Genomic DNA, 15,246 nt, shown 5'->3' with positions numbered 1-15,246 from the left:
AAAGATCCTCATTATCAATCATCGATGGCAATGAGTAACCCAGGGGGAGAACAAAGTCCCAGCAGAGAGCAAAGCACTGATAAGATGCCTGAGCTCTCTACACAGAAGGGGCAATGGTCCATGGGCAGCAGCAGATTGCCTGTGGGTGCATCTCCCCAGAGTGCCTGGCAGTGTAGATCCCCACATGCCATCAGATGTCGCTCCAACCCCAAAGTATCAGTGGCATCTATGAGCACCAGGGGGAATGCCCTGGCGTTGCACATCTGGGATAGTCAGAGTGCCTCTGTCCCACCACAGATTCATGTGCTGGAGAGCCAAGATCACTCTTCCTTCTTTCCCCCTCCCCACCATCCATCCTGATTAGGCTTGTCTTGGTGCCCATACGATGTCAAGGTGAGTGATGTGAAGGGAGAAGAGAGATGCCACTGCTTGCCCCTACAATAAGTGAATTACCCCAGGAGAGCTTTGAGAAACTGCACAGAGCCCTACTGGATTCCTTGCCTGGTCCCAGGTCTGGCTGCTCCTGGAAAGTCCCTTGCTTTCTTGTTTTCAAGGCACTGTAGTAGCATCCTCTGGCCAGCCCCAAACATGGCCTGAGCTGCTGAGCAAGGTCAGGGCATGTGCTTCCTTTGCAGGCATCACTTTTAGCAATTTTCTGGTCACTGAAATTTGTATCATAAAGAAAACAGCTGAGTGGACCCTCACTCCATTACTCCCAGGATAGTTGTTTTGGAGGTGCAGAAGCTCAGGGCAGGGGTACCCAGCAGCATGCTCTTGCTCTGGGCATAGGCTAGGCAATGTGCAGAGCCACACGTAACCTGGGCAGGGGATCTGTGCCCACTTCCACTCCTGCCTCCCTTTCCAAAATCCTCCTTCACCTTATGTGCTCTCCTCTATCTTCTATCCCTCACATCCAGGAGAAAGCAAGGCATTTCTAGCAGGGAGATAGGGATGAGCATCCCTGTCTGCAGGGAGTCATGAGGTAGATCTAAATTTTGGGAGATAGAAGAAAGGTTTTTTAGGGCTCTCCAACACCAGCAGACTCCAGGAGCAGCACTGCTCTGCTCTGGACAGGCACAGTTTCTTGCATTGTACCCCCATCAACCAATTGCTCACCAATTTGGGTTCCTGCAGCCACCAGAGCTCAGGAACAGCGGTAGAGATAGCTACAAGGAGAAGAATACAACCAGACAGGGTGCCTTTCTGCAGTGCTGGAAAATACCCTTTGATGCTGCAGTGCCACAGGTTTGGGCAACTCAAGCCATTTATCCCAGACTGCAGGAAGAGGAGAGATTGCAGTGACCCACAGGACCTACAGGCAAAAACAGTCAGGGACCACAGCCACCTTGCTTGCAAGACTTTTCCAAGACCGAAATCATCCCAGCAGCTTGCAGGCAACTTGCTCAGATCTTCATCTCAAATGCCCTGTATTCACCCCTCACCCCAGTGCCAGAGCCTGGGGTTTGCTTATGAATTGCTTCCCCAGCTTGCTGCATTGCAGTTTGGCATCTCATTCCCACACGTCAGGAGAGGCCACAGAGCTCCTCTGCTACCCCAGCTCTTCTCCGAGCACCCTGTGCACGACAGGACAGTGGGGTCTGCTCCTCAGCTCACTCAGGACCAGCCACAGAGGCTTCTCAGCTGCATGCATGGACTAAGGGCATCCAGGAGACCCAAGCTGGGGGGTGGGAATTTCCAAATCCTTTTGGATGCTGCATCCAAATTAAAGTCTCTGCTAACAGGAATAGGGTCGTTCAGCTTCACTCAACCCGCTGACCAGCAAATTCCTTCCCGCAGAGCCCCCGATTCCCAGGAGAAAGCCACTGAGGCACCTCGCTGAGCCCAGCCTGGAAAGCCCCTATCACTGGGAAGGGGAGAGGGCCGCCTGCCAGCCCGCACCGTATAGAAACGTGCTTCATGGCATCCTTAGGAAGCGGGAAAAGAATTGCTGGAAGCCAGCGGCACACGCGGCAGCTGCCTCCCTATCCTCGGCGTGCAGCAGGGCTGATGGGAAGAGCGGAGTGAGCACAGCGTGCTGGGAAGCACAACCCGGGACTCTCCTCCCCATAAACGGGTGCTGAACTGCAGGGCTTTGGTGTCTTTGGGCAGAGAGAGTGTTGTGCCCCGTGTACCCCAGTCCCTCTGATCCCAAAGAAAGGCATTTTCCCAGCTGAGAGTCATGCTAGGAGTTAACCCCTTACTCACCCATATGGCCATGGAGGTGTTAAACAGCTCTGGGAGCAGATTAAAAAAATGCACAGAAAAAATGTGCAGAAAAATGTGCATGGAGTGAAATGGTACTGATAGTGGTGAGAGGAACCTGTGTGAGTGATCAGCATGGCAAGATCTTCTCCATCCTCTGTGTGGTGTGCAGCGCTGCCCGTAGCACTACCCCCCTGATCCAAAAGCAAGGGGCTGGGCTGGCTCTGGCTTTCGTTACCCCTTCCAATCAGAAAAAACTGCTCTCACCCTCTTGGCCACGCACAGCCCAGTACATGGGATCTTCTGGGCTCAGGCTGGTGTGAGCTTGTACATTTGTCACTGTGGCACCGGCACACTCAGCTTGTGCTGGAAGGGGTGATGCTGGTCCCTCTGTGGCACAGTGGAGACATCCTTGGAGTGGCAAGGTTTGTGTTAGGGATGGGACACAGTGAGATGCTCCTGCTCTTGGTGAAAAAGAAGTGAGTGCTGCATGGAAGAGTGGGGCAATTTGTGTTTTCATAGCCCTCCAAAATGAGTGACCCTCTCACTTGGTCCTCAGCCCTGTCACCAAGCATTGGTTCAGCTCCTCTCCCATCAAGCACCATGGCAAGGCTTGATTCAGAATCCCTGCAGTTTCCCTCCCTGAAGTGTAAATAAAAGGTAGTGGGAATTGCTGGTACTAGTCCAGCTGTTGTGGAAAACGGAGAGGTAACAAGTCGTAAATCCCACAGGCAATGGACCAGGCATGTGAGAGCCGAGCCAGGCAGTCAGAAAGGTTTGGGTTGGGCTGTGAGCAAGGACACACAGAAGCACCGTCCCAGTGCAGCCTGCATAGCTTGAATTCAAAGAGACTTAGGGAAACTGCTGGGAAAAGAAACAGCTGAGTGTTGTCAGAAAGGAAGCGACTCCTTCTCCATTTCATGGCTCTGTGCTGAGGGATGTGGGATGTTGAGTTTGAAAGCAGGCAGAGCCGTGCTGCTGACACCTAGCATCTGCCAAGCAGCCCTGTGCTGCCCCTGGCATGAATTTAGCCACAAAGGGCTTGGCCAGGGAGAATGTATCCAACTGCATATAGCAGACAGGATCTGGCAAATGCAGCAAGCTTGGCAGGAGGGGGGGGAAAGAAATTAAAGGCTGCCGAAGGGAAATGAAGCAAAAAACCAAGAAGGCTATGGAGGGTTAGTAGAAGATGTTAGAGCGTCAAGTAAGCTGGGAACTGGATGTGCTTCTGCTCTGCTGACAGCTCAGCATCAAACAGGGAAGCAGCAACCCAACAGTAGAAAAAGCAAATGGAAAAAGCCAAAAGACAGGATTGAAGTCCATGGAATGAGGAGATGTCAAGCTTTGCATTGGGCATAGGCTGGTGGAATGGTAGCTTTGTGTACCATGAGTGCCTTTAGACAGACAGAGCCAGTACCAGCCTCTGAACGGTGCCTGAACTCTTCCCAGAAATTGCATGGAGAGAAAACAGCTGTTGGATAGAGAGGAAATGTTTGGGGCTGCTCAGAGAGCCCTGCTCCACAGTGCACAGGTCTCTTCTGCCCAGATACAATTAAGCAATAGGAAGAAGTTATGAGTTCAAATTCTAAACATGACTAGTCATTAGGACTAATACAAGCAGAGCAGTGAAGCCATCAAAAACCAACAGCAGCTGGATCAATAATGAGACAGTGCTTTAAGGCACAAGCAGTGACTTGAGAGTCATTTTGGCAGCCAGGAGCAACATCAAGGGTACTCTGCACCAATCACGTGATGAAGATCAACTTCCTTGCAGACATGTACAGAGGTGAAATTAACTCAGATACACCAAAGATCTGGGAAGATGGGACTGGCCATATGGCTTGGCCTCTGAATTGGTCTCCAAAGGAGGCAAAGGGGAAGGGCGTGGGGTAAACACTGTGTGGAGCTGGGACTCTGCTTGAGATGCTCCATCCAGCCGGCGAGCATCCAAGCCCCTCGGTTCAGCGGGTGGCTGCAGACAGTGTCCAATAGGCCAGGAGCAGTGGGGGGATGGAAAACCCCTTTGGGGCTGGGGATCTGGCATGATGGCTACAGTGAGGGAGCAGCAGGACAGAGCTACAGAGCCAGGTGCCAAGAGACCTCCTGGGAGCATCTTCCTGCCAAAGCGCCCCAGGACCTTGCAGTGGTAGCACCCGTCTTAGCTCTAGGAGAATCGTCCAGCTGCTTTGCACTGGGAACAGCCGGAGTGCTGCTGAGACTGAAAGGCCATGGCTAGGGAGCTTTATTTTGATAAACATGAAGGACAGAAGAAATGGGTATGTTTGTCCTGTCTGATCTCAGGCCAGGAACTATCACTGACTGAGCTCAGAGATGTGATCAATCAGGCCAGCCACTCTTGTGTAAGCATAATACAGACAGTCCTCCAGTCTACCAGAATGCTCAATTTCAACAGTTTCAGCAGCCAAAAAAAAAAAAAATAACCTGTGCTTACAAAACTCATGGCTGGCACTACTGCCAAGGAATCACGCTCTGAGCTTTGGAAGTGATGTACGTCCATGCACAGGCACATCAGCAGACTGCTGCTGACACAGTCCATTCTGGTGTCAGCCTTTCAGAAGGAAAAAGGATAAGGTATTGAGAAAAGGATGAAGAAGGACCCATAAAAAGATTTTTAAAGAGATAATATGGTGTAACCAAGACAGAATCTCCCTTTATGGCACTGGGAAGATATAATAGGTGTCTATAGTGCAGCAGATTGGTATGCAGCCTTTACAGGCACCCAAATACTTTGTGTTCCACCGAATTTCTCCTACAGCGGCACTTGTCAGACACAAATTCTGGCTCAAAGCTGCAGAGCTTGAAAAGAAACGAAAGACCTGCAAGTAATTCTCCATCACTGTGGTTGGCCATGGCCAACAGTTTATTCCACACAATGATTGCAGTGTTGACCTCTCCCATGTTTACAGCACCCGGTTTCCACAAATAATACCCTAGAAAACAAGAAACACCCTCAGAGCTCCTCTAACCCAACAAGTTGGTCAGTCTTGTCTCCATCCACGTGACGTGTCTCCAAAGCTTTGGCAGGCGGATGCTGCCGGGAGGTCTCTCGGTGCCTGGCCCTGTAACTCTTCCCTGCTGCTCCCTCACTGTAAACAGCCGTGCTGCCTGATCCCCAGCCCCAAAGGGAATTTCCAGCCCCACACTGCTTCCAGACCATTGAACACTGCCTGCAGCCACCCGCTGAGCCGAAGGACTCACTGGCCGGCTGGGGTGCATCAAGCAGAGCCCCAGCTCCAAATCTTGTTTTTCCCTGTGCTCTGGCAGTTATCTCTTTCCATCTCCCTCTCATTAGAGAACGGTTCATTGTAGCCTTTCTCCTTTGCAGAGAGCAATGGAGACCTTAAGATGATTCTAGCACAACCAGGGTCATTGTGGAACACAGACACTGCTGGAGTTGGCATCCCCATGCACTCAGAGCAGATCTGCCTCCGGAGTCTATGCTGCAGAGTGGTTCTGCACGTACCCAGGGAGCCTTGCAGTCCAGCTCTGGAGGTCCAGCTCCTGCTTGTAGTATACTGTGGTCCAAAGGTTCCATTCCTGCCTCTTCCAGAGGGTTCTATCCCAAACTCTTGGCAACAGAGCAGACTCTGATTGTTGCAGATATCTGGAGGACATCTGGGGCAGCTCTGGGGCAGCCCAGATTAGATTCAGACCAGATCATGCCCCACATATCCCAACAGTAATTGACTGCGTTTGCAATTAGGAGGGGGATTTTGCACCCCCAGGAAGACCACAAGGGCCATGGCCCTAATTCCCATCTGTGCAGGGCTCTGCTCCAGTCCCAAAGGTCTCTCTGAGAGTTGCCAGCATTGCAAAACAACAGTCTCATTGTACCATTTTAGTGTTGAAATTTCCAACGATGCTCCTGCTCTCTTTGTCTTTGCTGTGTGCTCCTTTTCCTGGGAGCCACAGGAAACCAGGACCACCAAACTGTCATGTAAGCAGCCTCAGCCTGGGAGAAACTCAACCTTCCAATCATCAGATTTGACTTAGTTGCCTGGATAGCTCTTTTGGAACCTGATGAAGTTCACAGTTCCTCTTCTGTCACGGAGAATTAAAAGAGTAAGTACAACTTCTGCTGCCGAGCCTGAGCTCTGCATCCAGCCAGGATCACACACAGCCACTTTGGCTATAGCACTGCAAAGATAAGGAGAACTCTAAACATCCAAACAGCCCTTGGAGGTCAAGTTGCTCTCCATTCCCACTTGATGTTATCTGCCTTGCAAACTCCTTAGTCAAATAGAGATTTCGGGAAAAAACACTGTCTTATTGAAAAATACTTTATTATGTTCTCCAGCATGGGGATGTGCTATTTACTAAGTGGTCCACCAGACACGTGCACCGTCTTTCTTGTTCATCCCTGTACCCTTGTCAAATATTATAACATTTTTTACTAAATCTTTTGGAAATCCCCGCTGTCCTAAGACTTGGCTGCTTCTTGGGCTCAGCGCACTTTGCTGGAAGAGGCACTTTATATACACTAAGTTAATGACATGGGACATCAGAAGATCTTTCCTTGGGGTGAGTGACACTCATTGGAGATTGCAGACCCAAATCTCTCTTCAAGGACTTCCCCAGAGCTATGTGCAGTGTCCATTCACCCCCCACTGCCACAGGCTTCCCTGTGTGCTCAGGAGGAGCAGTGACCCCTGGTTGCCCTGCAGCAAAGGTTTACAGACTGAATTAATTTGTGTGGTTGTCACTCTTCCTAAACCCATTGGGAGCTCCCAGGTTCAATGGGAGATGCATCCCCAAGCACGATGATAAGGGCAAGTCCCAGGCATGAACCATTCCTTGTGCAAGAGAGGTCCCAGTGAGCTGGCCCCAAGCTGTCTGGGAAGAGCAGGGTGCAGAAAGCTGTAGGTGGGGATATGCAGCTGGAGCTACACCAAGTTCCTGGCACACAGAGTGGATCAGTTGCATCCCTCGTGGGTCTCCATGCAAACACCCGATGCGTCCTCATCCTCACAGCCATCTTGCTGTTATCTGTGGTTTGCAAAGGGCTACATCTGGGAAGACCAGTGGTTTCTCCAGCCTTGAACTCAGTGTTAGAAGAGGCCTGGTGGAACAAGAACCAAGAGAAAATATGGCACCCACACCTTCCTCCATCCTCACCGCACAGCTCTCCTGCCTGGCCCTGGTTGCTGGAATACACACACCACAAGCTTCCACTCAAACCCACTCCCTTCTTCTGCTCAGAGGATGTCCACATAAAAAGCTGTCCTTCCAGTCTCTCAGTACTGAACTCAATATAATGCAACTTCTGGGAAGCTTTGGATTTCAAATGTGTTTGTCCCACTTCCCAGGCTTCCCAGCTGCCCAGCTGCTGTGTTCCATTTAAGCTAATCACAAAGATTAAGGCAAAGACCCAGCCTGGAAGGTTTGCAAACAGCTCCAGACTACTTCTGCAAACAGCTTTTACAGACAGCAGTCCTGCACAACAGCACAAGGACTAACAAATCTATGGCATCCATGCAGGGAATTCCCGGGAAAGCTCAGTTCTAGCACATCCCAGCCATTTCCAGTCACTGGCTTAGTGACACTGCAAAACTCAGGACCACTGGACACAGGACCCTCGAGGGGGAAGTTCGTAGGGGCAGCAAGGGTGACAAAAAGGTCCATGATGCATCCCAGCACAGAGGCTGGATCCCATTGTCCCTTGTCCCCACAGAAGGCTTGCAGAGTCAGGCTGCGTGGCCAGCCCAAGGAGAAGCAAGCTCAAAATCATTCCCACTAGACCCTCATGTCCTCAGCTGCAAGCAATAGTTGTTGACCAGAACTGTGCACAAGCAGACTGACTCCAGATTTTACAGTCTTCAATCTCGCACAGCCAGGAGACTCCAGGCCAACATGACAGATAAGCCACAACACATCCGTAAAGCCGTGCGCTGAGGTTTCCACAGCCACCCACTAAGCAAGCCCTGTCAAAGTAAACAGGTCATCCTCCCTCTTGAGGGATCGCTTTGAACCCCCAGCCCATCTGCAGCCCCATGTTTGTTCCCATATTAAGGAAGCAGCTTGCAGCTGGTTGCACTAGGACAGAAGGGGGCCCTGGTTGACTGCAGCATGTGATGGACAGTTGACAAACGTGACCCTTCCCAGAAATTCAGCATCAAGTCCCCACTTAATGGGTGGCTGTGAGGAGGAGCTGAGAGAGAAGACAGATGCTCCCCTATGAGGGGATTGTGGCTGAAATGCGATCTTCTCCCCAAGCATGGTGGGAAGGCTTCTGATAGTATGGCTGCTACTGGGGCAAGGAAGACATTTTCCAGGATGGTTTGCCTGCAAGAGGATGGCAGGAGGCTGCAACTGTCCTGGTGCTCATGAGACTTGGGAACACAGGGTGGCTCCTGCCAGATGTGTGAACACTGGGGAATGAGCAGAGAACACAGCCCATGTATTGTGCAGCAAAAAGACCTGACCAAACTTGCTTCAGCTCCAGGCACACTGCACACAGCGATCTGTCCTCTCCTTCCCTTCCCTGCCACAAGCCCCCTCACCCACCCCACTATCAGCATAGCACAAGCAGGGGGATTTACCAGCAGGCTTATACGGCTGCAGACATTTGGCATTACTGCAGCTGTGCCAGCACCTTCCCTGCCAGCACATGGTTTTGAAGGCTGAGTGCAACGCTCATACTGCAGCAAAGCACAAAGCTCAGCTAAGCACAGCTGGCTTTTGGCAGGACATAGAGTGAGCAAGGTCAGCAACAGCCCTGAAAGCAGTGGTTTGAAAGGCCTGGGTGCAAGCCTGCTGGCTGTCCAATCTGAGCACCTTGACTACAGTAAATCCCATCCATCCCTTTCCCAGCACAGTGTGGCCTCCCAACCACGACAACCTCAGGCTTGCGTTGATAATGCAAACAGGACATGCTGACCCCAAAACCCAAAGTCAGTTAAACCAGGAACACTGATGAGACCTGCAGAGGAGAGATGTTGAGACAAATTCTTTAATTACTTTCAATGAGGAGCACAAGTGAGGAGAAATATAGGGAAAGTACTTTCAGTTTTCTTCTGCTGGTGCTTGGGAAAATAAACAAATTATTGAAATGCAGGTGTCATTAAAGCAGGGACTTTTCAGCCAGAAGAATTGCCAGAGGATTACTGGGAACCCTATACAGATCAGGAGAGCCAAGGGACCTGTAGCACCCACAATGTCCTCATATTCAAACATGACGAGAGGATGAATGTTTCTGCTTAGGAGGGCAAAAGCATCCTAGAAAATCTCAGAAACATGATGAGACAGAGAAACTTTTGGGGTGAATAACTGCCCGCGGATGAGGTGCAAGAGAAGATAAAAGGAGCAAAGGGAGAGCATACACTTGATTTCTCAACTTTGTGATGTAGTGGCAGTGGTTGTTGAGCAGAGGGAAACTGCAGTGACCATACAGATTGTTCCTTTCCTTTCTGGTGTTCCAGAGATGCAGCTGCCAGTCTCTTGGTACCTCCACCACAAAACTAATGTCCTTGTTTTGTTTCAGAAAAATTCCCTCACACTGGCACCTCCTGATTTATTATCACAGAAGCCCTCGAGTGGCTATGTCCTCCTGGAGTAAAACTCTGGCTGCAGTGACAACTGTCAGAATGTCACTGTGTGCACTGAAAAATTGCATACACGCTCTTTCACATGCTTCCAAGCCAGACCAGCCAGAGCTGAGCAAAATGCACAGGGGTGAGAAGGACCAGGAACTGCTCGTGAGGGCTGTGGAATGAGGCAGTATTGGCTGCAGATGAGGGGGTTTCTCCATAAGGTGGCTGAGGTGCTTGGTGGCCTTCCCATGCATGCTTTGTCAGCACATCCAGACCTGGCAGCAGCACCTTCCTCACAGCCTTTCCCATGGCTCATGTCTGTGCCAGCCCAAAGCATTTACAGATGTTTTTCCCAACAGCTCTGTTAATTTCCTGTTTCCTTTGGAACTGGCAGAAGAAAATGGGATTAGACCAAATCTAGAAGGAAATGCTGAGATTTATCTGTGTTTCTGACATCCTAGGCTGTGCGTCCCTCTTATCTTTACCAGTCCCAGAGCGCTGTGCTCTGGTAGGCCCTTGCTACAATTAGCTTTCCCCCTGACTCAGACCAAGTACTGGGGGCAGAGCAGGCACCCCAGCAGTCATTTTCTCCAGCTTTTCCTCATTCATCTTTCAGGGTCCTTTGTGTTGAAACCATTTACAGCTACTGACTTCTCTTGTTTCTTATTCTTTGCCCGGGGAGGTGGTGGAGTCACTGTCTCTGGCAGTGTTCATGAGGTGTCTGGATGAGGAGCTACAAGATATGGTTTAGTAGCTTGTGGTAGTAATGGTAATGGGTGAACAGTTGGACTAGATGATCTTGTAGGTCCTTTCCAACTTTGTGATTCTGCGATTCTATGATTTCCACTCCTTTAATAGATTCACAAACCCACTCAGGCTGGAGAGGACCTCAGGTCCAACGTTCACAAAGCAGTGGCAGTGATGGCATCAAACCAGGCTGCTCAGCATTTTGCACACCTTGGTCTTGAAAACCTTCAAGGTCAGAAATCCCACAACATCTCTGGACCCCTCTCCCAGTGGGAGACACGGGAAAACCCTCAAAGTTAACCTGTTCCTCCTGCTGTGCATCTCCATTAAAAGCCTGACTCCATCTTCTTAATAATCTCCTCACAGCTGTTAGGGGACCCTCTTACGTCCTCCAGAACTATCCCTTTTCAAAGCTGAACAAGCCCGACTCCTCCAGTCTCTCCTCACATGGCATTAATTCCAGCCCCAATGTCTCAGCGGTCCCTGCAGAACTCTCTCCTGATTACTCAGGAGAGTACCAAGGAGCTTAAATCTGGATGCAGTGTCTGTGTAATGACTGTTGGAAAGGGGATAATAATCAGCGTCTCCCCCACCCCATCTAGAACACAAAAGGAAAGAGCTGAGCCCCTCTGCCTTTTCACAACCCAAATGTATTCCCAAAGCTATTGCTTAGACTGGCTTGAAATGAGGATTCACCATTTCCTCCGTTTCCTAAGAATCTCTGGGTGATAACCAGATAACCAGATAACCAGATAACCAGTACCAACTCCTTGTTTCTGCATTGACCCAAAACTCCAATGTGTGCAGCAGAATTTTTGCGGATGTGGAAAAGAAACGATTACCAAGCTCTTTTGATGTTTGCAGGAATGGAGAAGCTGCAGAATGCATTTTCTTCAGATTCACTCACAGAGCCTACAGCCAGAGGGAGCCATCAGATCAGCTTCTAATACCTCCTGCAGAACTGCAGGCTGGAGTCCTGTTGAGGGCTGTGCAGCTGTCTCTTCTGCATAATTTTATAACTCTTTCTATGCCTCTTGGAGCCAATAGACTTCATCTCTTTGTGTGCCTGACGTGCATGAAGAATGCTTTGCTCCCAAGGGGATGCAGATGCCTGAGCAGGGAACCTGGCAGAGCTTTGTCTGAGAACACCCAAGAAATTCCAGGTGTATAGCAAATAAATATCACTGCTGCTAAAAAACATCAGCCTGTTCTTTAAGGACTGGGCTGCTTCTTTTGAAGTATTTGTCCTCAGTGTACATCATTCCCACCCGTGAATGATAAACTGGATTTTAGCATTTTACAGCCTCAGTTGCATTTTCCTGAACAGTGGACACAGATACTGCCTTCCTTGTAGTATCTTTGCTCAACAGAAAACAGCCAACAGCTCAACAGCATTTGCACTTTTTCCTGGAAAGAGACTTATGTCAGAAGCATGGTTATATATAGAATTCATAGAATTGCTCAGGTTGGAGAAGATCTTGACCTAATCATGCAATCCAAATAACCAACCACTAAACCCATCCAAGTGGTTTTTCAACACATTCAGAGGTGACTCAACCACCTCCCTGGGGAGCCCATTCCAGTGCTTAACAACCCTTTCTGTAAAGAACTTTTTCCAGATATCCAACCTAAACCTCCCCTGGCACAACTTGAGTCCATTTCCCCTCATCCTGTCACCTGTCACCAGTGAGAAGACACCAACCCCATTCTCACTGTGTGCACCTTTCAACATTCTGCCTCAGTATGTGAGAGGCTGTTTGGTGCACTTTCTGGTGCCTCCTGGTGGGTGGCAAATCCTTTATGCCCCATCTCGGCTGAACATGAGCATCTAAGCCCAACTCCTTTGCAAGCTTTGCAGAAGGTGTCTGAAAAACCACGTCCAGCTATCTTCACCAGAACACCCGATTTGGAAAAGCAGCCATGTTGGGTTTATTGACAAAGAACTGCAAGCAAACCCAAATGCTTCCTACCCAACAGCCGTCGCCCACAGGCTGGTCAGCGTCTCCTTCCCAACCATGCTAGAGACCCTGAGCTCTTCACGCCCTTCCAGCACCCACCCTCATGCCCCCCATTTGGGGCATACTCACTAAATAAAGAGGACACCATAGGCAGCCAAGACCAGTCCAGCTGTCCAACACACTGCCACGGCGCCACTGCCCACTCCGGCCCCCTTGTCGCAGATCTTGGTGGTGGGGGGCGGCATGAAAGAGGAAGTGCTGGTGCTCGTCGTCTCTGCAGGGAGGGAGAGTGGGTGCTGAGAGGAGCTGGGGCCCCCTAGGATGTTGCCCACAGGAGTAGGGCAGCATCCCATCCCCACACTGCCCAACCGTGCTACTCTAGGGCCAAGCTGGATGGAGAAGATGATGAGAATGGAGACAGTGTGGTCTATGGGACTTTCTGTTCTTTAACAGTAGACCCAGAGGGTTCCAGAGTGCCTGGCAGTGAGTGTCCCCCAGTGCTTCCCAGCCACCCCACAGCGGGTGCCAGTCAGGGGAACCGGCGCAGGGCACGCTCCCATCCTTCTGGGAAGCCAAGGGCTGATAACGTGCATTTGGACACAGTCCCAGCTCTTTCCTAGAAACAGAGGCTTGTTAACTTGGGGGCTTTTATTTCTAACTGGCATCGCTCCGAGCCATTGCACGGGGTTGGAGCTGTGGAGGAGAGGAAGAGCTGGAGATGGTGGGGGGCAGCACTCCAGCAAATAATCATAAATCCAGAGCCCTGTCGTGGCACTTGGAGCACTCCAGTGAGGAAGATGCCAGAGCTAGGTGTGCTGAGTCAGCACCTCCTGGGCCATTCCAACCAGGCAACAGGGCCACAGGCTCGTGAAGGCACGTGGTAAAGGGCTGTGCCCTCCTCTGCCACACACCCCCAGTGCTGGGGGTCTCCATACCCCGGACTACTGAGTGTAGGGTGTTTGTGCTGGGTGAGGGTCTCACCTGTGATCTGAACCTCCGTGGTGAGGTGCTTGGGCTCCTCCGTCCAGGGGGTGGCATGCACAGCCACGCTCCAGTCGCTCCACGTGCCGATGTCGTTGTCTTTGGCGGCCACCTGGATGATGTACTCCTTGCCAGCATAGGCATCTGTGATGGTGTGTGACGTGCCATCCGACAGCTCGACCTGCGGGCAGGTGGGGATCAGGCAGGGGGTGCTGGGGATGGGAGGCAGCCAGAGGAGGAACTCCAGCAGCGAGAGGGAAGTCCTAAAGGCACAGGAGCTGGCTGTCCCCAAGCTGCAAAATGAGCCGGCGGGGAAGAAGACCGGCATGGACGAACAGGGAGCTATTCTTGAGGTTCCGGGAGAAAAAGAGAATCTACCGCCTGTGGAAGAAAGACAGGTGACTCCAAAAGAGTACAGATAAGTTGTTAAGATGTATAGAGAGAAAGTCAGAAAGGCAAAAGCCCAGATTGAACTCAACCTGGCCGCTGGGGTAAAAAGGAACAAGAAAGCCTTTTACAAACACATCAGTGGTAAGAGGAGTACTAAGGAGAATCTTCATTCTTTACTGGATGAGGCTGGGAATGTGACCAGTGATGACAAGGAAAAGGCAGATGTTCTGGATGCCTTCTTTATGTCTGTCTTTAAAGGTCACACCGGTTATCCTCAGGGTGCTCCACTCTCTGACCTGGTAGTCTCGGCTGGGGTGCAGACAGAACTCCCTGCAATTCGGGAGGACGCAGTCACAGACCTACTACTGCAGCTGGACTGTCACAAGTCCATGGGGCCGGATGGGATTCACCCAGAGAGCTGAGGGAACTGGCGGAGGTGAGAGCCGAGCCGCTTGCCATTATCTATCAGCGCTCCTTGTTGACTGGTGAGGTCCCAGAAGACTGGAGGCTTGCCAGTGTGATCCCATCTACAAGAAGGGTTGTAAGGAGGATCCGGGGAACTACAGGCCTGTTACCATGACCTGTGTGCCAGGGAAGGTGTCATGGTTTTATGATTTTTGGTTATCAGTATTCCACAAGATAACATCATGTAATGCACTGGGGGTTTGACTGCTGATGCTCAAGTTCCAGGTGCCTGCCGGAGGAGAAGAACTACATTTCCCCAGGGGGCTTTGCAGTCAGCAAAGAGATATAACTCCTTGCAACGTCACCAGATGTTCTCTTCTTCGCCTGCTCTTCTTCTCCCGCGCTTCTCCGTCTGCTCTTCTCTGTCTGCTTTTCCTCATTGGCTCAACTGGACTGCACTTCTCACCTCAGCATTGTGGTGAGGCCTCTCCACCTTTCAGACACTCTCTCTCTCTCATTATATTTTGCCGATACCATATTTAGTAAATTAGTTTGTTTCACCTCAGATCGTTGCCGCTGTTCTCAATTATTTTGGGGTCCCCTGTTTCCCTTTTCCAGAGGCGCGGATCCGCGGATCCCTCTGCCCTGCTGGTCGCGGAACTGGGCCGAACCAGCCTGTAAACCACTGACATTCTTGGTGAAGGATGCGGGCAACAGCTGCTTTTTAGCTTTTTAGAACGAATCTCTCTGCTCTTGGAGAGCTTCATTGGGAAAGTTTATGTTTCACCGGTACTCTCTGAAAACGTGACCTTGAAAAGTCCAGGCGGACTGCCAGTATTCTAGGATATTTGTAAATTCTGAGCCTTGCTATCTTGCTTCTGTCAATACACAACAAAGCAAAACAAAACAAAAAAAACTTTCTCTTCTGAAACTGCCTTTCAAGGGACTGCATGCCACTGTTTCTTCTTTTTTAATGCTCAAAACATACTGGGTCTTAATTAAGTTCGCCACTT

The 15,246-nt window shown here is 50.6% G+C and overlaps 1 protein-coding gene across 1 annotated transcript; it reads right to left on the bottom strand.

Annotated features, from left to right (window-relative positions):
* Positions 1–9,242: 9,242 nt before the first annotated feature.
* Positions 9,243–14,051, bottom strand: LOC122175017 (ciliary neurotrophic factor receptor subunit alpha-like). The gene is made up of 3 exons (XM_042862395.1): positions 13,439–14,051; positions 12,587–12,731; positions 9,243–10,139 (listed from the first exon to the last, which is right to left on the bottom strand). The coding sequence occupies exons 1-3, from the start codon at positions 13,764–13,766 to the stop codon at positions 10,046–10,048; spliced, it is 567 nt and encodes a 188-aa protein (XP_042718329.1). The 5' UTR covers positions 13,767–14,051; the 3' UTR covers positions 9,243–10,045.
* Positions 14,052–15,246: the final 1,195 nt, after the last annotated feature.

The sequence above is a fragment of the Lagopus leucura genome, unplaced genomic scaffold (assembly GCF_019238085.1).
Source record: "Lagopus leucura isolate 7727_CA_CO unplaced genomic scaffold, USGS_WTPT01 Super-Scaffold_650, whole genome shotgun sequence".
Taxonomy (NCBI): Eukaryota; Metazoa; Chordata; class Aves; order Galliformes; family Phasianidae; genus Lagopus; species Lagopus leucura.
The sequence above is the reverse complement of the archived record's forward strand: the minus strand, read 5'-3'. Positions and strand labels throughout refer to the sequence as shown.